Source organism: Bos grunniens, chromosome 3 (assembly GCF_055505025.1).
Source record: "Bos grunniens cultivar Pamir isolate PY7600 chromosome 3, Bosgru_T2T1.0, whole genome shotgun sequence".
Lineage (NCBI taxonomy): Eukaryota > Metazoa > Chordata > Mammalia > Artiodactyla > Bovidae > Bos > Bos grunniens.
In genome coordinates, this window is record NC_141167.1 from 27,080,917 (window position 1) to 27,104,295 (window position 23,379).

Consider the following 23,379-nt stretch of genomic DNA (forward strand, 5'->3'; position numbering starts at 1 on the left):
CTGGAGTGGGTTGCCATTTCTTTCTCCAGGGGATCTTCCCAACCCAAGGATGGAACCCAGATCTCTTATGTCTCCTACACTGTCAGGTGGGTTCTTTACCACTAGCACCCCCTGGGAAGTGGATCAGGCAAATAGCACATAAGTCCACAGATGGTTTGTTTTTAGATAAGAAATGCCAATGCTTATTTATTTTTGCACAGGAATAACCCAGTAGAGATAGAGTGATTAATTATATAAGAGAGAAAAGGGAACATTTACAGGAAAATAAAAAAAGTCTGAAGACAGGGAGGGGATGACTCCAGAACTCAATTAGCCTCTGAAAAGTAGAAATTGGGCTTCCCAGGTGGCGCTAGTGGTAAAGAATCCACCTACCAATGCAGGAGAAGCAAGAGACCCAGGTTCAATCCCTATATTGGGAGGATCCCCTGAAGTAGGCAATGGCACCCCACCCACTCCAGTGTTCTTGCTTGGAAAATTCCATGGGCAGAGGAGTCTTTTGCACTTTAGTCCATGGGGTTGTAAAGAGTCGGACACTACTGAGCAACTGAGCACAGGACAGAAGTAGAAAATATCTCTTTCACTGGAATAAAAGGGTAGGATAAAAGGATGAGACAGATGCAGGGAAGGTGTGTAGATTTACCAGCAAAAAGTTGAGGGAGTTATAGTAGAAGATCTGGATAAGGTTAAAGTGTAATGGAAGATACTGATCAGTTAGGTTGAAAGGATAAACAGTTGATTGTAATCAGAGAATATTTCTGAATTCAGGGTTTCAAAGGTAAAAGAGTTTTGAGTGATAACACGATGAGACCATTGGAGTGGGTGGGTGGCTGAAATAGAGTGGAGGTTATTGACGATAAGGAGGTCAAATAAAGAAAAGGCCAAGGTAATAGATGATGGTTTTTCATGGATTTTCATGAAAATGGAAAACCAAACTTCAATTGACTTAACTTATTGGAATATCAGCTCATACATCTTGAAGTGCACAAAGGGGGATTCAAGGTTGACTTAATCCATTGCTCCAACCATGTTTCACTTCAATTTTTTCAGTATTTCATCCCCTTCATGTGTTGGTTTCACATTCCATCTAGTAGCAAGTAAGAATATCCTGTGAGACCTCTCAGAATTTCTAAAATATTAATTTGAGTTATAAATCATTCCAAGAGATAAATTGTTATCCAAACTTATTTAATCATGGAAAGTCTTTCTAGGGGCACTAGTGTTGCATGGAATATACTTTGGGAAATGCTGCTATAACCTGGTTAAGCAACAGTTATTGACTCCTACAGTGGCTAGCCACAGAATCTTATACTCTGGTTTATGTAAGAAAAAAAAAGAATTTGTTAAGCAACACTGACTAGATCACAAACTACCCGGGGATGCTGGAGTACCAGGCTTGGTACTGAAGACTTGCTGGGGAAGACACAGTTGCTTCACCACCAAGCACTAAGTTTATACTGCTGACACCACTAGCCTCCAACACTGGACACCTCTGTGGGCACTATAACCACCACTGCCCCAAGAACTCAGTCTTCCTGCAAATGGTGTTATCTTGTGCTGCATGAAAGTGTGCCACATTGGGTGAGCTGGGGTCATTTGCCTATAGTCTAGCTGCAAAGGGGGCTGGGAAAGCAATTATCTGGTATTTCCAACTTCTAAAATGGAAAGAAGGTCCCACCTCCCTCCAAAACTTAAAAGGTAAAGGATTTTTAGAACCTAAGAAAGATAATTTAATGCAATAGCTAAAAATAATTTTTAAATATCTATATAATATACTAATTTATTTGCCCAACCTGAACTATATTATTTCCCACCTAGTCATATCTAAACTTAAAAAAACCTAGTCATATCCCCCCACCTAGTCATATCTAAACTTAAAAAAACCTCAACATAATGCAACTCAAAATATAATTACCCACTCACCAAAAGCAGTACAACCCAAAGTCTCATCATTTACTACATCCAATTACAAATGTAGAACTTCTAAGTGACATTTTTGGAATATGATTTAGATATGACATCTTTTCTAAAATACGTGTGTATGTATGCATGCATGTATGTACATATTTGGCCGCGCTGGGTCTCACTTGCATCAAGTGGGATCTTTAGCTGCAGCATGTGAACTCTTAGTTGTCACACGTGGGGTCTAGTTTCCTGACCAGGGATCAACCTCAGGCTCTCGCATTGGGAATGCAGAGTCTTAGCTACTGGACCACAAGGGAAGTTCCCTGTATACACAATATCTTAATTAGGAAGTTTACCACTATAACAAGCAAGGTCCTGTTGTAGATAATAGGAACCATGCTAGCTATTTTAATCAGAAAGCATTTAATACAGGGAATTAGGTACTGAAATGATCAGAGGAACACACATTAGCCTGGTCCCCAAGGAAGGACTCCAAGAAAATCGTTATCTGTCCTGACATGGGAAATGAAACTTGACATCAATCTGGAAGGTAGAGAATCAGGAATCTGCTCTCCAAGGTTCTGGTTCTGGAATCACACCATCTTGGCCATCACGTAATCTTAGCCATCATCTGGAATTAAGGAAGCCATTGTCCTCCTGGAACACACTGTGATAGCTATTAATACAGCCTGAGATCAGGAAGCTGCTGCCAGAATAGTTGACTCTTGGGCCACGTCACACCTGCAAAGTCACACCAGCAAAATGGAGGCCTCACACTCTGCAACTCTTCCCCAGCAGTTCCATCTTCAGATCTCACATGCAAGCATCACTGTAAAGTGTGTTCACTGCTCAGAAAATACTGAGTGAGACAGCATGATGGCAAGTAGAGCGGTTAGCAAGTGGTACAGATGGTGGTACTAAAGCAGAAACTTGGTGGAAGGGAATTTCAGATTCAGTTCAGTTTAGTTGCTCAGTTCAGTTCAGTTCAGTCATTCAGTCGTGTCCGACTCTTTGCGATCCCATGAATCGCAGCAAGCCAGGCCTCCCTGTCCATCACCAACTCCCGGAGTTCACTCAGACTCACGTCCATCGAGTCAGTGATGCCATCCAGCCATCTCATCCTCTGTCGTCCCCTTCTCCTCCTGCCCCCAATCCCTCCCAACATCAGAGTCTTTTCCAATGAATCAACTCTTCGCATGAGGTGGCCAAAGTACTGGAGTTTCAGCTTCAGCATCATTCCTTCCAAAGAAATCCCAGGGCTGATCTCCTTCAGAATGGACTGGTTGGATCTCTCTGCAGTCCAAGGGACTCTCAAGAGTCTTCTCCAACACCACAGTTCAAAAGCATCAATTCTTTGGCGCTCAGCCTTCTTCACAGTCCAACTCTCACATCCATACATGACCACAGGAAAAACTATAGCCTTGACTAGATGAACCTTTGTTGGCAAAGTAATGTCTCTGCTTTTGAATATGTTATCCTTGGAGAGGTTGTATAACTGTGATCAGTGGCCCTGATGCTCATGGCCTAGGATGGCACAGGAGAGCTACCCAATGAAGGGAACAGAAGTGGTGCTGAGGAGCTGGAAGGACCACCTAGAAGGGCCCTACTGACAAAGGGGCCAAGTGTATGGACTGAATAGTGGAGGCTGATAAAATAGACATCCCAGCAGATGCCTTCATGGAAAGATGTACCAAGATCAGGTAGCCGCACATTATACCTCAGAAGATACAAGCCTGGGCAGTGTCTCATATCTGAGGTCATGACATCATATAATTCTCTGAGACTTAATGCCATCCAGGAGAAGAGGAAAAAGAAATCCTGAAGTTGACCTAGTTTAAACCTAAAATAACCTAAAAAACGTTGAACCTGACTTTAAGAGGTTTTGCTGTCTTCATGCAGAATGACAGTTTAAAGAGGAATTGTTATTGGAATATACAATTGTTTCTCTTTTTTTGTAATTGTATTAGTTGGTTTGAAGATTTATACTTGCTACACAGCCTAAGTCATTGATGCAATCCTTAAGTTGGTTGACTTGAATAAAAATTACCTAGTATGGTGTAGTAGCTAAAGGCATAGATACAGGGGCCAAATTGCTCACATTCAAATACCAACTCTGATCCCAGTAGCTTAGGTGAATTACTTACCCACTGTGTGCCTCCATATCCCTATCTATTATTTTATAAAGCACAGATGATGATGGAAATAGAACCAAATCCATCAGGTTATTGTTAGGATAAATGAGTTAATGTGACTGCAAGATTCAAAACAGTTCCTAGCACACAGTGCTGTATAAATATTTGCACCTTCAGCTGAAGAATGTTTGAAACCCATAGTCTTGAAACTTCTATGGTTGCATGACCACTGAAAGAATTTTGGAAAACTATGTACTTTCAAGTTGACCTCTAAAAGCGTCACCATTTAAATAATTGCAAAGGACGTAATTTTTACTGTACTGTAAATATTAACATTTAGAAAAAGTTGTTATGTCACTTTTAAAAAATATATCCATTAGAGTCTAAGTACCACAGGAATTTTATATCCATTTACCCACTGAATTTTTTTCTACCTTATTCACTTAAAATTAATAGATGGACAGGGTCTTAACAGTTGGGAATTTTACATCATTCTTATTTTTGAATTTTTATTTCACTCTATACCACAGAATTATAAACTAACCTAATGTATGTACTGGAGTAGGAAATGGCAGTCCATTCCAGTGTTCTTGCCTGGAAAATTCCATGGACAGAGGAGCCTGGTGGGCTGCAATCCATGGGGTCATGAAGAGTTGGACATGACTGAGTGCCTGAGCACGCACAAAGGATTTATATGCTTAAAACTCTCTTACTGATCATCACCATGTCATACCTCTCAATAGTAAATATTTATATTTAATTGGAATTAAAATGCTAAAATTTTCTTTGGCTATAAGAATCTAAGAGATGTTAGACAATTTTTCTACCCTACTTTACAACCTCTTGATCTTTTTCCTGCTTTGGCAGTCACTGTGGTAACCAGCTACATTTGGAAGTTGAGGACACCACCATAAAGCTGCATTCCTTTATCTCTTGTTTTATGCTTGCCTGGCTCTTTGTCGCCTCTGTATCTGTTCTTCCAGGAAATTAGCTCCTTGGTGCAGCTCTGGACCAATGAGGTAACCAGCTCAATAATGTACTCTACTTTGGTTCTCCCTCCTGTGCTTCACTTTCACCAGTCCCGCATTCCTGTTCCTTAGAATCTCTTCCTAAAATATATTACCTGTATAGGCCTTATCTCAGGCCCTGCTTTCAGGGGAACTTAAGCTAAAATCCCAGAGTTAAAATTTTTCTTCCAGATTCAGCTATTGTTACAAGAATTATTATTAGTATGTCAATCAAAATAACACACATTACAAATTATAATAATTAACACTAAAGTTTTATTAAAACTTTAATAAAACTACATCTCAGTGACATGACTTTTTAAAAATGTCATCATATATCCGTGGGAAGAACATTACTTACAGCTATAATGAGACAAGATTCAGCATTAACTATTTTTTATATCAAGTATTCGCAAAATGTTAAAAAAAATTTTCAAACAGATTCTAAGCATATGCAAAAGTTTTAGCTTATTAATAAGGACCAGCAAGATGAAAAAACCAATTCAAAGTTGAAATAAGATTATTAAATCAGATACAAACTGGTTAATGGACCTATCTTCTCCCTGGGAAAATCATTTGCTTATTAGTTTTCTGTATATTAACATATAACTCTATAAAGTGGTAAAATGTCTGTACCCTAATTCATTGTAAATCAAGGTCTTCCCTGGTCATCCAGTGGTTAAGAACCTACCTTGCAGTGAAGGGTTGAGAGTTCGATCCCCGGTCGGCAAACTAAGAGCTCACATGCTACAGAGCAACAAAGCCTGAACACTGCAAGCAAAGATCCAACATGGTGCAGTGAGGATCCCTCGTCCCACAGCTAACACTTGACACAGCCAAGTAAATACATATTTTAAAAAACAGTAAATCAAACTAAGCTATATTCTCTCAGAAAGTCAGTTAACCTTTCAGGCAGGCTTGTTACAACAATGCTGTGTGCTTGCCTGCTCAGTCACTAAGTCTTGTCTCTTTTGTGACCCGTGTAGCCCGCCAAAATCTGTGGGATTTTTCTAGGCAAGAATACTGGAGTGGGTTGCCGTTTTTTTTTAATTCTCTGATTTATTCATTTAATATTTATTTACTAAATATCTCCTTTGTGTCAGACATTTCAAGAATCTTGTCATATACTCCGAATAATACTGATGAAGTGCTTGCCTTCCTGCAGCTTACATTCTCAAAGAAACAGGTACAGAATGAACTTGTAACTTCAGCATAGTTATGAACAGTGCCTCCATCACTCAGTGTTCCAGTGGAGGTGATATCTTATAAGATCCCTCTTTTTATACTGTTGAAATAATATACAGGGTAAAGAAAAAGAGAGTATGGGGGAGGGTAGGCTGTTACTATTAATAAAGTCAGTGAAGCTTTAATGAGAAATGATGGAGCAAAGCCTGTAGATAGCACAGGGAAGAGTGGCCCAGGCAAACGGAGCAGCAAATGCAGACTCCGATGCAGGCAGGCCCCGATATTTTCTAATGTTAATACTATTTTCTTGAAGGAGGCAGGAAGGCTTTAAGCAGGGGAGTGACATGGTAACATCTGTGTTTTAGAAAGATTACTCTGGGGGAAGTTAAGGAGGATGGATGACAGGAGAGAATATTGGAGGCAAGTAGTCAAGTCACAGGCTGTAACAGTAAATAGGAAGTAGAAAAGGCCTGTCCTGTACAAAACAGTGACAGTGAGGATGGAGGGAATTTGGATATTTGAAAAGTAGAAGAGACAAGCTCTGATGTCCATTAGCATGTGGGAGATGCAGGTGTGGGAACAGCCCTAGATAGAGCTCTTGGATTAGACCCTCAAGGTTAGTTTTCTTCCTGAAGTGCTCTCCCTCCATTCCCCAGTAAGAAAAAGGCCATCACAACACATTTCCTTTTAAAGTTTTATTAAAGTTCAATGGAACAATTAATATTTTTTCTTTTTTTGTTGTTAATCCCAGTACAAAAATACAGTTGACGACTTGACAAAAATGGCTCCATCTAGGGCTAGAAGGTTTCTTCAACAGTTAACGGGGGCAAAGAAAGCATGCTTCCAGCTGGGGCCAGTCCAGAGCACACAGCCATTCCTGCACACACATGCGCGCAGACAGGGAAGCCAAGCCAGAGAAGAGGAAGGAAGTTGCAGGCATTCAGGAAGAAGCCCAAGATTATTCCCAGGAGAAAAAGAAGAGACAGGCTGAGCTCCTTGGTGGGGCAGAATTACGGCTTTACATTTAGAATTTGTTGTCTTAAATGATAAGTTCTTTCCACAATTTTTAACATTATAGAAAAGATGCTTCTGGTCTCTTTTCACCACCAAGGTGAGTTAAGCAGGAGGAAATGGAAAGATTCAAATACTGCAGTGTGAGGAGTAAATCTCCAAATGGCTCAAGTTTTATGTCAAAAGGTGTCATTCTTTACCTTCAATGACAAAGAGATATTTAGGTGAGAGGGGACAGGACCAGGAAGTCTGCCACACTCTGCTGGATCACAAACATGGAGACCAGTTTCTGGCAGCAGAACTCTTCTAACAGTGAGAGGGGCCCTTTCCATGTGGGAAGGAGCAAGGTTTTCCGATCCATTCAATTGTTCTGATTCCTCAGTATTCCCTTCCCTGCTGCTTTCTTCCAGAACAATAACTTTGAGGAAAGAAGGGGTGCATTCATGTTACAACTCATCTTCCAGATGTTTCTCTCTGAAGGCATCACCCGTCAGCCTTTCCTGAGCTTCCTTCATCCCCTGAACAACTGTGAAATAAACATTGAGGAGAAAAGTATGAAGCAGGTCTTTCATATCTGACAACCAACACATAATTTTATGTTTTAGGAGAAATGTAAGAGGAGCACAGGATCTGGATTTAAGATCTAATTCTGGATTTTAGCCCAGGAAAGTCTCTTGAATTTGTTTTCTCATCTATAAATAAGGTGATGTTACTAACTTCAAGCAGATTATAAAAATTAAATGAGTGAATGAATAATAAATGTCCTTTGTAAACTATGAGGTCCTACAAGAATGTTATTTAGCAGTTACTTTGGCTTACCCTCCAGGATTAGAATTGAACCCCTGTCATAAGCTGAAAATATCACGACACTAAGGGAATAGAAAGCATCTTTCTATCATCTCCATCACCTGTTCAGGATGAATGCTGCATTTATTTCATTTTCTGTGGAGGCTACACCAATATGTGAGCAAGTATGTGTGCTTAAGAGGGAGGATGGTTCTTCACGGAAAGAGGTGGTCATGTCCAGTACCAATTATGTATGGAAGAAGTCAAGTTCTCAGGCAAAAGAGAAACCTAGAAGGCAAGCCCTGGGTAGACAGATGAGTCTTCTTGTCTATCTCAGGAATCAAAGAGGGAAGCTGGGTACAGGCTCCCTGTACAATGGCAGCCACAATCTGTGGATCTCAGAAAGCATACCAGGTAGTAAAGTTTGTTACACCCCTTTAGTTTTACCCAAGCATTTAGTAAAGTCAAGTTTGAATATTTCAGCTTCATGTCAGCTGAGCCATGGGGAATTCAGGTAAGGGTTCTGTGTCTATATCTGGACTAATATATTAAAGGATGATGCCCATGTCAAGATGGCAGGGGTAACTGCATGAAATTCTAAAAGGAAGGTGAATTTCAAGGGTCAAGAGTTGGGGACCTAAAGTTCAGTTGCCCTTCTCCATGTGGAAAACTTCCCTCTAATACCAGCCTCCAGGGATCTGCTTTTGGGTAGGGAAGGTAACATTCTCCTTACCCATGGGAAGGAGAGGATAACCTCTCCAGATCTTTCTTCTCCCTATTCTGAGAAATGAGTGCTGAGGTCTCAAAACATAAAATGATCAACAAACTGACAGCATGGCAACTTAGAAATAACCCTCTTTTACAGATGGCAGGGAGAATTCAGAAGGAAAACAGTGACAGTATGTGGCATGAATTCCAACTTCTGCCTCTAGAATGGTTGCACTCAGGATTAGAGAACAAAAAAGCATGACTGACTTATGATTTCAATCTTCCCCCACATATTTGTGCTGATGCTGTTCCCTCTGCCTTAAATAATGCTTTGCACATCCCTCTGCTGGTTAGGTCTCATTCTGCAAGACTCAATCCAGTTATCATCCCCTCTAGCATGACTCATGCACTCTCCATGTCAGGCTACACCTGACACGCTTTTCCCTTGCTTCCTTAGCTTGAAATGTCCTCTTCATATCTAGATCAAGTTAGTTTACTATCTATGATACCTTTCAGAATTGATCATCTAACAGCTTTCCCCTACCTTTGAATTCTTACAAGAATAGTTTTAGTGCAGTGGAAAAAAACTAAGTTGTAGACTGAAATCCTGGCTCTGTGACTTATTAACTGTGAGTTCAAGGGCAAGCGACTGTTTCTGGAAGCCTCAGTTCTCCAGTTTCCTATGGGTCAGTTAGCTTCCTACTGGATTGTAAGAAGCTAGAGAAGGGGCTTGCTCTTCTCTTTCTTCTATATCCTACATAGCATCTAGCCAAAAGCTACATGCAGAAGACGCTTACCTAACATGCTGAATTAGTTTCCCATCAAATCTTGCATGTGGTTCATTCTAGTTAAACCTAGCAGCAAACCTCCCTCTTCTCTCTCAACATAACCATACCTTGCTCAGCACTGATGTAGAAATACTTGTAGCTGGGGTTTCCATTCTCATTGATGATTTCAGGACGCACTTTGCCACTGGGATCTATTGTAGACAAAATGGCACAGGGGTTGCAATAACTACAACAGACAGGTACTTCAAGCATTATATGATATACTAGGCCTTCTGGAAAATGAGACCTGCCCATCTTTGCAGCCCATTATCTTACCACCCTACCCGCTGTGTTTTACATTGCAATCAAAATGAATCCCTTGGAATTCCCTGAACACAACCCACCCCCACTCTCAACCATGCCAATATGCTGTTTCATCTTTCTGGCATGTTCCTTTACTGCTTGATGATAGTGGGATCCTATATTTTTATTTGTATTCCCCATAGAATCTAGCAGAATGCTGATCAAAGACAAGGTGATCATTAAATATCTCCCAGGAAATTGTTTCTGAAAAGATATTTGTCTGGTTATAGTATCCCATTGCCTCAGCCGTGCTACCGGGCAAGGGTGGGAACTACGGCTTCTCTCGGTTCCTGTAGTGCCTAACTTGTGGCTGACAGTGCTTAACTTGCGGTTGATGCACAGATGATTGCCAAATGAATAAATAAATGATCAGTACTCTCCCATTGCTCACAAAAGCAGTTAGTTTGGACGGGGGCGCCGGAAGGTTGTTTTATTGTTTGTTACAAAAGCAGCTAGTTAATGGGAAAAGTTTTCCTTCAGACCTGAGGCTCTGGCATTTAGAATCCATCACTCTTTTGAAAATGGCTTTTGTTTTTAGCCATAACAATATAATTTCACTAGGTGGAGTCACTGGCGACCCACTCCAGTACTCTTGCCTGGAAAATCCCATGGACGGAGGAGCCTGGTGGGCTGCAGTCCATGGGGTCGCTAGGAGTCGGACACGACTGAGCGACTTCACTTTCACTTTTCACTTTCATGTATTGGAGAAGGAAATGGCAACCCACTCCAGTGTTCTTGCCTGGAGAATCCCAGGGACGGGAGCCTCGTGGGCTGCCATCTATGGGGTCGCACAGAGTCGGACACGACTGAAGCGACTTAGCAGTAGCCAACAGGTGGAGTCAGTGCCTTGATGCACTTCTCTCTCCTTCTGTACCAAGGATCCCCAGATTAAGACCTTTCACCTTACCCAGGAACAGGATTCGTGGAATATAACCCCCATCGGGGCTGAAATCTTCATCTTTTGGCTCCTCTTCATCCTATTAAGTGTAAACCTCAAGTCAGATCATGTTCCTTCTCTCCTCAAAGCCTTCCAGTGGCTTCCCCTCCCACTCCGGGTAAGTCCTTGAAGTGGCCTGAGAGGCCCTTACATGACCTCTACCTGGGCACTTCTCTGACGTCACATCCCACCCCTTGTTTAGTTTCTCCCAGCCACACTAAGCTGCCTGCTGTTGCTGTCATTAAACAAGCCAGGCACGCTCCCCACTCAGGCTTTTGGACTTGTTCTTACCCTCTGCCTGGACATACACCGCCCCCTTCATCCAGGTGGCTCACTCCATTTTCTGCTTCAAATCTTTGCTCAAATGCCACCTTCTTTCCTAACCACCTAATTAAAACTGCAAACTGTCCCCTCCATTCTTCATTTTAGCCCCAGCATTTACCATCATCTGACATATTTATTTGTCTGCCTCCCCACATTCAAGTCCTCATATGTAATTTAATGCCAGCAAAGAAATTTGTCTGTTTTGTTCATTGCTTATTCGCAATACCTACATTACTGACTTACACAGTTTTTCTTGAATGCATGAATTGATAAGATTGACATTTTAGTACAATTGTGAAGTTACAGTCCTCCCAGGAGACATGACCACATAGCTAGCTTTCTTTTTAAGAAATCTCTCAAGCTGGGGAATGCTCATTGAACACATTTGTGTTTTCTTTGAGTGGTGATTCTAAGTTACCATAGAAAATGGTGAGGAGTTCAGATAGACAGGAATCAATAGTAACTTTGTCATTTATGGTGTGATTCCCATTTCAGAAGTTATATGTGTTAGCATTCAGGCTATCTACTAGCTTTATTTTTTATTTTTAAAAATTATTTATTTATTTTTAACTTTGTCATTTATGGTGTGATTCCCACTTCAGAAGTTATATGTGTTAGCATTCAGGCTATCTACTAGCTTTATTTTTTAAGTTATTTATTTATTTTCAGCTGTGCTGGATCTTCACTGCTGCGTGGGTTTTTCTGAAATTGTGGTGAGCAGGGGCTATTCTCTAGCTGTGGTGCACAGGCGTCTCATTGTGGTGGCTTCTCTTGTTGCAGAGCACAGGCTCAAGAGCGTCTGGGTTTCACTAGTTGTGGCACATGGGCTCAGAAGTTTTGATTCCTGCGCTCTAGAGTACAGGCTCAGTAGTTGTGTTGCATGGGCTTAGTTGCTCTGCAGCATATAGGATCTTCCTGGATCAGGGATCGACCTGTGTCTCCTGCATTGGCAGGTGGATTCTTTACCACTTAGCCACCAGGGAAGCCCCTATCCACCAGCTTTATAAGCACTCCCTTAGCTACCTCAACATAACTGTTAATGTGTTCAGATTTCCAGTCCTATGTTCAAATAAACATCATTTTACAGAAACATAGGGCTAGGAGGATCATCAGAGAACATCCAAGAATCCCACATTTGAAGAGTATAGCCTAAGAGGCAGCACAAGTAAATCACAGTACCTATTCTTATCACTTACTCGGCTCTGTGATCTTGACTAAATCACCTTACTCCTTCAGGTCTAAGATGCTCAATGTGTAAAATGGGAATGGTATCAGTGGTCTAAAAATCCCTTCTAACTCCAAGGTCTGATATTCTGACTTGGGATTCTAAGACCTCTGGCCAAGGTGAAGAACATAAAAGATATCTAACCAAGAAAAAGGAGGCTGTACATATAAGCCCAGCACAGAGTAGGATTTCAACTCAATCCTATTTTTCAGGGAATTGTGGCCTGCATGTATGACTACATCTTTAATTATACAAGGATGTAAAACCATGACATAATCACAAACTAAAAATGAAAGAATCTTAAAAGTTAGTCATTTTAACCAATCTTTCTTCTCCTACTTCCTCCCACAAATGGGGGCTGGATGGTTCTACAATATCTGATACAAGCCTTAGTATTAGAGTTCAGAAGAAAAACACATACATACAGGTAGACAACTCTGCTGAGTAAGATTTTATACCATCAATGATGTTAATTCTGTAACAGTGAAGACTTAAAATCACAGCAGAAAGAAGCTCTGGAATTCTTACCTCAAGATTTACCATAACAAAATTATGGGAAAGTTCTGAAATTTCTGTAGATTCTGCAAATTTGGGCTTTAAAGCTGGGGGTGGGAAGCAACAGAAAAAAAATCATTGACATATCCAAACCTTAATTTGCTGAGATGATTCATGTAACTGACAGTTTTTCTAATCTTAAGACCCAGAAATCAGGACACCTGAATTCTGGTCCTGCTTCTGCCATTGACTTGCATAGCTGTGTATCCTTAAGTGATTGACTTCATTTCTCTGAAACTTTCATCTCATTTATAAAATACAGATAATGAACACTGATGAAAAAATTACCACTATTTGCTTTTTTACATATTTCAATAACATCTACTTAAGAACAGATATAATAAAGACAAGAGAGGAACAATACTCTACCATTAATGCACATGTATTACTAAACTAATGGTATATACTAATTTTATACTTTTTCCAAAAAGATTTTATTAAGTGTAGCATACCAAACAAAAGAAGAAATCTGCCTGGGAAGCTGCAGGGTGATGTAACAGAGAGAACACATGCTGCGTAGTAAGAGAACCTTACTAATTCAGTTCCCACCTCCTCCAGGAAGACTTTGCTAACCACTCCTCATCTCTCTTTTTGTATATACAACTGTTCATACAACTACTGTAGCACTTAATCCCATACTCTATATAACCATATCTTAATTGCCACATCCTTCAATCCCTTGCAAATACTACTGTAAATTTCTTGAGGGCAGAGAATCTGTTCCATGTATTTCTTTGGTACTCCTACAAGCAATAAACAGTGCTGAGCCAAAGTCAGAAATGTTAACATTTAGAGAACACATCTGAGGTCTGATCATTTCCACCTACCTTTGCAAGCTCCACACCAGGACTTATGGATAATCACCATCAGGGGCAATCCACTTAAAAACAAAACAAACAAATTATAAACTAGTAATTCCACTTTTTGAAATGCACTCTAATAAAATGACCAACCATTGAAGACAAAGATTAACGTACAAGGATGTTCATATAACGTAATTTCAATAAAAAGAAATTTAAGACAATATAGTCAATAATAGTGGACTATTATAACAAAATTATTGCTAAGTTCTGATGTTCCAGTAAATTGTGCAAATTTGGGCTTTAAAGCTATGGAGAAGAGATTAAAAAAAAAAAATTACATTTTCAAATGTTATGGTTATATAACCACTGAAATGGTAACAAAACTTTTCATTGGTACATTGTTAAAGTAAAAACTAGAACATAAAATTATTATCTGTGTTGTTGTTTGGTTGCTAAGTCATGTCCAAATCTTTGCAACACCATGAACTGCAGCACACCAGGCTTCCCTGTCCTTCATCTCCTGGAGTTTTCTCAAAATCACGTTCATTGTGTCGATGATGCTATCCAACCACCTCATCCTGTCGCCCCCTTCTCCTCCTGTCCTCAGTCTTTTCCAGCATCACGGTCTTTTCTAGTGAGCTGACTCTTCGCATCAAGTAGCCAAAATATTGGGGCTCCAGTTTCAGCATCAATCCTAACAATGAGTATTTAGGACTGATTTCCTTTAGGATTGACGGGTTTGACGATCTTGCTGTCCAAGGGACTCTCAAGAGTCTTCTCCAACACCACAATTCGAAAGCATCAGCCTTCTTTACAGTCCAACTCTCACATCCATACATGACTACTGGAAAAATTATAGTTTTGACTGTGGACCCTTGTCAGCAAAGTGATGTCTCTGCTTTTTAATAAGCTGTCTAGGTTTGTCACAGCTTTCCTTCCAAGGAGCAAGCATCATTTAATTTCATCGCTGCAGTCACTGTTCACAGTGTTTGTGGAGCCCCCCAAAATATTACCTATAGTTTCAATTATACAAACATGTAGAAAATAGTCTAAAAGGAAATGTTTCAAAACATAATAGAAGTTATCTCTAGATAATGGGACTGTGGATTTTACTTTTTCTGTATTTTTCAATTTTTCTACAATTAAGTGTAATTTTTTTTGGAGGGGGCAGACCTGTGGGATCTTAGTTCCCTGACCAGGGACTGAACCTGGGCCCCAACAGTGAAGGCATCAAGTCTTAACCACTGGACTGCCAAGGAATTCCCAATTAAGTATAATTGTTCTTATCATCAGGGAGGAAAAAGCTTTTTCTTTTATAAAATAATAAGCACCATATTCCACCTGAGTCAGTCTTGGCCAACTGAAGCTCTAATATTCTCATGGCTCAAACACCTTGAGGGGTCCTATGTGGGCAGCCACTGGCTTTTTCCATCATCCACCCCCATGTCACCACATCATCACAGGTGTAGAATACTATCAGAGCATTTGTCACACAGAACACTGTATCTATTATTTACTCATCTCCCCTCACTGGCCTTACAGCTTCCTAAGGAAGGGCCTCTTAGCTGTCTCTATATATTCTACAACTAGTACAGTATTATTGGTAGCCAAAACGCATATAGTATTTACTATGTACCAGGCACTACTCTACAGCAGACTGGTTCCAAATTGTGAAAGGAGTATATCAAGTCTGTATATTGTCACCCTGCTTATTTAACTTATATTCAGAGTACATCATGCAGAATGCTGGGCTGGATGAAGCACAAACTGGAATCAAGACTGCCGGAAGAAATATCAATAACCTCACATATGCAGATGACACCACCCTTACGGCAGAAAGTGAAGAAGAACTAAAGAGCCTCTTGATGGAAGTAAAAGAGAGTGAAAAAGTTGGCTTAAAACTCAACATTCAAAAAACAAAGATCATGGCATCTGGTCCCATCACTTCATGGCAAACAGATAGGGAAACAATGGAAACAGTGAATGATTTTATTTTGGGGGGCTCCAAAATCACTACAGATGGTGACTGCAGCCATGAAATTAAAAGACTCTTGCTCCTTGGAAGAAAAGCTATAACCAAACTAGACAGCACATTAAAAAGCAGAGACATTACTTTGCCGACAAAAGTCCATCTAGTCAAAGCCATGGTTTTTCCAGTAGTCATGTATGGATGTGAGAGTTGGACTATAAAGAAAGCTGAGCGCTGAAGAATTGATGCTTTTGAACTGTGGTGTTGGAGAAGACCACACAAGTCTTCTCCAATACCACAGAGTCCCTTGGACTGCAAGGAGATCAAACCATTCAATTCTAAAGGAATCAGTCCTGAATATTCATTGGAAGGACTAATGCTGAAGCTGAAACTCCAATACTTTGGCCACCTGATACAAAGAACTGACTCACTGGGAAAAAACCCTGATGCTGGGCAAGATTGAAGGCAGGAGGAGAAGGGGATGACAGAGGATGAGATGGTTGGATGGCATCACCGACTTGATGGACATGAGTTTGAGCAAGCTCTTGGAGTTGGTGAGGGACAGGGAAGCCTGGTGTGCCGCTGTCCATGGGGTTGCAAAGAGTCAGACACAACTGAGCAACTGAACTAATCATCTGTTTACTACTAATCTCTCAAGGGCAAAGACTATCTAAACCATCTTTCAAAAATATAAGCACATATCTATTATTTGTTTAATGAGATAAATGAAAGACAAGCTTAAAGGGCTTTTGCCTTGAAGAGCAGAATGAAGCACCCAGTTAGGGAAGTTGTCATGATCGTGACTCCATGTTAAGACCAAGACATCAAGACTCACTGAGCACTAGCAAGTACTTTTGATAGAAGGCGTAACAGGGATACATACGTATCTAAAATGTTACATTAGGTAAACTATATGAAGAATATAAAGCTACATTAAGAGAAAGAGATGCCAGCACACTGTCTTTTTATAAAAGATTTTATTAAATGAAATAATCTAGTGGTTTTATCTTTCAATTCCACTAGAACCAAAGCTTCCCAAGGATAGAAACCAGTGGATCCATCTGTGACCCCAGGCCCCAGGCCAGAGACTAGCCAAACATAGGCACAGTACTTAAAAAACTGTGTGGTATGAAGAAAGGGCCAGCACAGATGCAGAACTGTGCTATGTTCAGTTCACAATTATTATAAACAATTCATCCATCCTGTCTGCTCTCTCACACTTCAGATGCGAGAAATCAATGGTGTGTGACAGCCCAAACAGAACCCAATCTATGCAAGCTCTGTCCACTTAAGCTCTGTCCTCTAGAGAAATCTGCATAGATCCTCAGACAGTTCTCCATTCTCTAGTATCAAATTTGCTGTAAACTCAAGGCCTGGCACAGAGGGATCCAGGAGGGTATGAGTGAATCAGTCACAATAGCTCTAGTACCACATTTCAACATATTCTGCAGAACTCTGTTCTTCCCAAACAAATGTTGTAGTGGTTAGACAAGAAACCATGGTTTTCCCACTCACTTGCTCCGGTTAGTGCAGGCTCTGGCTCAGATACTGCAGAAACATGTTGGCCAGTTGAGGCAGGTTCTCATTGTTGGTATGCATTTTTGTGTAGGAAATAAACTGACGACGGAGGCGACTCAGTTCTGCCATGGTCAAAGGCCTGGTAAACCGCAGGTGTTCTGTGGTGCCAGGAAGCTTAAGCAAGTCTCCGGGAACTGCACTCTTCTGCGCTTCCATCAGTCCTGCCAGGACCTGGCTGGTGACCTGGTCCAACTGGTGCAGAAAGCTGCCGGAGGCAAGCGGCTGGGACTGTGTAGACTGATGCGGTGGAGGAGCCCGGTTCTCAAACAGGGCAGCTCTGATCTCTGCCAGGGGCAACGGTTCCTCTAAGCCCACCAAGGTGAACAGGGGTCGGTCCCAGCGGTTCCGAGAGTCGGGAGCTTCGAAGCGCAGCGCTAGGGCCTCCAAAAGTTCGGGAGGGTAAAAAGCACCAGACACATGCTCTGCAGATTTCTCGGATTCCGAAGCCACGAGAGCTGGCAAATCTGCCGCCCTGATTTCCTTCTCGGATTCCGTAGGTACTTCTGCCTGGGCTCGCCTATTTACTAGAGAGGCCACTGCCTGTGGTTCCCCGAGAACATGGGTGCCCACCGCCAGAGGTCTCCCTCCCTCCTCAGCTCGCGGTCTCCAACTCACACTGACATTCCGGTTCGGATTATCCACGGCGCCTGCCCCCCGCAGTCCCCCGCTCAGACTGCCTGGTCGCACGCAGTAGACGAGGCAGATTGGAGTGCGCGCCGCCCGCGCCAGGCAGTACAGCTCGTAACGGAAGCCCTTGATGTAGTTCAGCGAGTCGAGGATGACCACGTCCTGGCGACTCAGGAGCCGCTCCACAGCCGCTCGCAGGGCCCCACGCAAGGCCTTCTCACGGGCTGAATCGCCATACACTGTTGCGTCCTCCGCGCCCAGCACCGCCGCATCGTCCACCACCTGCACCGCGCGGCCCTCAGCTGCTAGGGCCGCGCGGAGTTCCTCCACACGCCGGCTCTTGCCGCTGTACGGCAGCCCGCAAAACACCACGAGCGGCATCTTCCCAGGACGCGGCCATATGCAAACGCGCCGCGTCAACTTCCGGGTTGCCGGCGGCTCTGACGCAAGCCGGAAATGAAAGCCGCACTTCCTGTATCTCTTAACTCTTACAGGACCTCTTGTTGCTATGGAAACAGGAGCTCTAGGCCAACTAGAACTAGGTCCTGCTCTCTGCAAAAGGAGCTGGAGCTTAGAATGGCATGAGTTATCTATGTCAAATGTTCTAGGTCTCGGAGAATGTGATCTCCTGATGGCCAATGACTGTGTCCATCAATTTACAGTGGGGGCCTTAAATAGCATTGAATATTGCTCAGCTATCAATGCAAAGAAATAGAGGAAAACAATAGAATGAGAAAGACTAGAGATCTCTTCAAGAAAATTAGAGATACCAAGGGACCATTTCATGCAAAGATGAGCACAATAAAGGGCAGATATGGTATGGACCTAAAGAAGCAGAAGATATTAAGAGGTGGCAAGAATACACAGAACTATACAAAAAAGATCTTCAAGACCCAGATAACCACGATGGGGTGATCACTAACCTAGAGCCAGACATCCTGGAATGCAAAGTCAAGTAAGCCTTAGAAAGCATCAGTATGTTTATGGCTAGTGGAGGTGATGGAATTCCAGTTGAGTTATTTCAAATCCTAAAAGATGATGCTGTGAAAGTGCTGCACTCAATATGCCAGCAAATCTGGAAAACGCAGCAGTGGCCACAGGACTGGAAAAGGTCAGTTTTCATTCCAATCCCAAAGAAAGACAATGCCAAAGAATGCAAACTACTGCACAATTGTACTCATCTCACATGCTAGCAAAGTAATGCTCAAAATTCTCCAAGCCAGGCTTCAACAGTACATGAATCGTGAACTTCCAGATGTTCAACCTGGATTTAGAAAAGGCAGAACCAGAGATCAAATTGTCAACATCCGCTGGATCATCAAAAAAGCAAGAGAGTTCCAGAAAAACATCTACTTTTGCTTTATTGACTACACCAAAGCCTTTGACAGTGTGGATCACAATAAACTGCAGAAAATTCTGAAGGAGATGGGAATACCAGAGCACCTTACCTGTCTCCTAAAAAATCTTTATGTAGGTCAAGAAGCAACAGTTAGAACTGGACATGGAACAACAGACTGGTTTCATATCTGGAAAGGAGTATGTTAAGGCTGTATATCGTCACCCTGCTTATTTAACTTATATGCGGAGTACATCATGTGGAATGCTGGGCTGGATGAAGAACAGGCTGGAATCAAGATTGCCAGGAGACATATAATAACCTCAGATATGCAGATGACACCACCCTTATGGCAGAAAGAAAATAACTTAAGAGCCTCTTGATGAAAGTGAAAGAAGAGAGTGAAAAAGTTGGCTTAAAACTCAATATTCAGAAAACTAAGATCATGGCCTCTGGTCCCATCACTTCATGGCAAATAGATGGGGAAACAATGGAAACAGTGACAGACGTTATTTTTGGGGGCTCCAAAATCACTGGAAATGATTTTAAAAGCCATGAAATTAAAAGACACTTACTTCTTGGAGGAAAAGCTATGACCAAACTAGACAGCATATTAAAAAGCAGACACATTACTTTGCCAACAAAGGTCTGTCTAGTCAAAGCTATGGTTTTCCCCAGAAGTCGTATATGGCTGTAAAAGCTGGACCATTAAGAAAGCTGAGCACAGAAGAATTGATGTTTTTGGACTGTGTGTTGTAGAAGACTCTTGAGAGTCCGTTAGACTGCACGGAGATCCAACCCGTCAATCTTAAAGGAAATCAGTCCTGAATATTCATTGGAAGGACTGTTGCTGAAGCTGAAACTCCAGTACTTTGGCCACTTAATGTGAAGAACCAACTCATTGGAAAAGACCCTGATGCTGGGAAAGAGTGAAGGTGGGAAGAAAAGGGGATGACAGAGGATGAGATGGTTGGATGGCATCACCGACGGGATGGACATGAGTTTGAATAGGCTCCAGGAGTTGGTGATGGACAGGGAAGCCCCATGTGTCCATGGGGTCACAAAGAGTCAGACACAACTGAGCAACTGAACTGAACTGACTGCAAAACAATCAACATTATATTTAGTATACAGAAGACAATTCACAAATACTAGTTCCCCTTCATTCTTTATGGCCAGTGACATTCAGTAACTGTTTATTCAATAACAATTTCAATCATTCAGTATCTTCATGATTGGGAATACAGAGATGAACATAAAACAGTTTCCCCACAGGAGATCAAGGGTCTGAATGGGAAAAGTCAGGCACCTACAAGCTGAATAATACACACCAATGGATAGAGGTAGGCTGGGTTGTAAAAGTACAGAAGAAAAAAACACACTGCCCACAAAAATTGCTGAAGACTTTTAGAAGTAGTCATTTGATTTAAAACTTGAAAAACGAATAGGAATTTTTCTCCTAGTTAAGGATGCCAGATAAAATATAGGATGCCTAGGGCTTCTTTGGCAGTCCAGTAGTTAAGACTCTGAACTTCCACTGCAGAGGGTACGGGTTTGATCCTGGTCAGGGTGCAAGATGTGGCATATATATATACACACACACATATATCGCATGTATATACATATATATACACACACAAATATATAATATATATATACACAAACACACAGGATGCCTAATTAAATTTGAATTTCAGATAATTAATACATATTGTTTTAAAAACAAGCTTGTCTCAAATATTACTTGGAGCATATTTAAAATTACTTATTGTTGGAAATTCGCTGTTATGACTCAGGTAACTCAACCTGGGGCTCTGTAACAACCTAGAGGAGTAGAAAAGGGTGGGAGGTGGAAGGACGGTCAAGAGGGAGAGGACATATGTACACCTACGGCAAATTCATGTTGATGTGTGGCAGAAATCAAACCGATATTGTAAAGCAATTATCCTTCAATTAAAAATAAATTTTAAAATAAATGAATAAAACTACTTTTTATCTGAAATTCAAATTTAACTGGGCATCCTTTAAAAAAATTTTTTTTATTGAAGTATAGTTGCTTTACAATGTTGTGTTAGTTTCTACTGTACAGCAAAGTGAATCACCAGTATATATACATACACCCCTTCATTTTTGGATTTCCTTCCCATTTAGGTCACCACAGAGCACTGAGTAGGGTTTTCTAAATTAGACAATAGGTTCTCATTAGTTATCTATTTTATAAATAGTATCAATAGTGTATTTATGTCAATCTCAATCTCCCAATTCATCCCACCACCCCTCCTTGTCCCCTTGGTGTTCGTAAGATTATAGTCATCCTCCATTTGTATTTGCTAAATTTGGCAACCCCACTCCTGCAGAAGATATGAGTCTCAGAGCCATGAAGCTATAGGATCTGTTCTAGCAAAAGTAAGCATTATCATTTGGTAGGTGCAGAAGTATGAGTGTTTCTATGCAAGGATGTGTGTGTATAAATTAAGTGCAGACATACTGGATTTTTCTATCTGTCCAGTACAGTATAGCAGGGAATGTGCATTTCCTCCTCCTTTTGTACGTTTCCTGTGCATAGACTACACATACTTGGAACCTAAGACTATCCAACTTGAGACTATTAGGCAGTATGTTTTACTGGCTGAGTGTAGGATTTGAAGTGTCTGGGTACAGATCTTGGCTCTACCACTTAACTAGCTGTATGATTATTTAACTGCTCTGTGCCTTAGTTTTCTCATCTATAAAATGAAGATAACAACAGTACCAACCTCAGAAGAGTTGTTGTTAGATAAGTTAATTCACATAATAAATGTCTGGTGCATAACAAGCACTTAAAAATGTTAGCAAGTATTATTACTTTTGTTGTTGTTATGCAACTACTCCACTGCTCTGCCTTGGCATAACCCTTCACCTGAAATTAATGCTAAGTTGATGGCTGGAAAGTGTTCTAGATAAGCTAAAACCATATCTTGTACCTGGCAGCTGCTTCCTTCTTCCCATCTTCTAGCGTCCTCCAATGAATGTGATCTCCAAAACCTGGAAGGAAAGAGCCTCATAAATATTCACACATGAACAAAGGGCAAAGACCCATGAAAGAAATGTAGCATATTCACAAGATACTCATAAAAAAGGCTTTCCTTTGCCAAGAGCATGGTGTTCAAGTCTCAACTCCACCGCTTTCTAGGTGTACAGAACCATGGACAGTCCCATACCTCAAGTCTCAGTTTTCATACCTGCAAAATGGAGATAATGTCACCTAATTCAGTTTTTAAGGAGATTAAATTATTAATGGCTATGAAAACCTTTGTAAACTAACAGAGTATGCAAATAATACTATAAGAATGAATGAGAATTTTCCACAGTTATCATAAAGCAGGTCCTAACAAATCATTGCTAGTTGGAGTCAACACAGCAGTATAGTTTAAAGAGTCAGAAAGACATTAAATGTGTGAATTTTGTAAATGAAGTAAGTTCTTGAAGTCCCAATTTCTTCATCTATAAAATCAAGAATAATACCCATACCTCCAAGTGGTGGTGTAAGGATTTTAAGACAATATATTTTGAGATAATATAAAGTTATTCTTGTTATTTTTCCCCACACTTCAGTTAGAGTGATCTTTTAAAATCACATATTTGCTTGGTAAAATATCTTTCAGAGGCGTTTCAAAGCCCTAAAAGGGAAGGTCAAACTCTCTTATAGCAGGGTTTCTGAAGTCTTTCAGAATATGGCTCCTACCCACCTCTCCAGGCTCACTTTACACACTTTTCTTAAAACCTTACACAAAAAACTAATTTTCAGGAGCAGTTCTCTAAGGATTACTTGAGATGCTGTCTCCCAGGCTTGAAGTCCTAAAAATTCCCACCAAATAAAACATAACTCTCAAATAAAAAACAAAACCAATTTTCATTTCCTTAAACACAATATGCACTCTCTCTCCCCTTCAGCCTTCATAATCACTGCTTCCTTTGCCTTTCCTCCCACTGTCACCTCCAATTCACTCTTCAGGTATGAAACTAGCAGGCATTTCTTCTGGTAAATCTTCTCTGACTCCCCAAGCACTCTATTCTTACCCCATCACAGCGCTTCCCAGGCTGAACTGTAAATGTTTATGTGTGTCTGTCTCCTTCACTCTAAAGGAAATTCCCTATGGGCTGGGACCATATCTGTCTTATTCC

General features: G+C 41.1%; 2 protein-coding genes across 2 annotated transcripts in view; both read right to left on the reverse strand.

Annotated features, from left to right (window-relative positions):
* Positions 1 to 6,906: 6,906 nt before the first annotated feature.
* KTI12 (KTI12 chromatin associated homolog) lies at positions 6,907 to 20,973 on the reverse strand. The gene is made up of 6 exons (XM_086388262.1): positions 17,190 to 20,973; positions 13,730 to 13,782; positions 12,876 to 12,949; positions 10,769 to 10,838; positions 9,627 to 9,710; positions 6,907 to 7,763 (listed from the first exon to the last, which is right to left on the reverse strand). The coding sequence occupies exon 1, from the start codon at positions 18,258 to 18,260 to the stop codon at positions 17,199 to 17,201; it is 1,062 nt and encodes a 353-aa protein (XP_086244388.1). The 5' UTR covers positions 18,261 to 20,973; the 3' UTR covers positions 6,907 to 7,763; positions 9,627 to 9,710; positions 10,769 to 10,838; positions 12,876 to 12,949; positions 13,730 to 13,782; positions 17,190 to 17,198.
* Positions 6,907 to 23,379, reverse strand: part of TXNDC12 (thioredoxin domain containing 12) — a 33,638-nt gene continuing 17,165 nt past the window's right edge. Inside the window, exons 2-7 of the mRNA XM_086388322.1 lie at positions 22,179 to 22,239; positions 13,730 to 13,782; positions 12,876 to 12,949; positions 10,769 to 10,838; positions 9,627 to 9,710; positions 6,907 to 7,763 (exon numbers count right to left, since the gene is read on the reverse strand). Of these exons, the coding sequence (XP_086244448.1) occupies positions 7,684 to 7,763; positions 9,627 to 9,710; positions 10,769 to 10,838; positions 12,876 to 12,949; positions 13,730 to 13,782; positions 22,179 to 22,239 (422 nt within the window). The 3' untranslated portion in view covers positions 6,907 to 7,683. The remainder of the gene's footprint in view (positions 7,764 to 9,626; positions 9,711 to 10,768; positions 10,839 to 12,875; positions 12,950 to 13,729; positions 13,783 to 22,178; positions 22,240 to 23,379) is intronic.

Coding starts and splice junctions, on each gene's coding strand:
- KTI12 (XM_086388262.1), bottom strand. CDS start 18,260: ATGCCGCTCGTGGTGTTTTGCGGGCTGCCGTACAGCGGCAAGAGCCGG.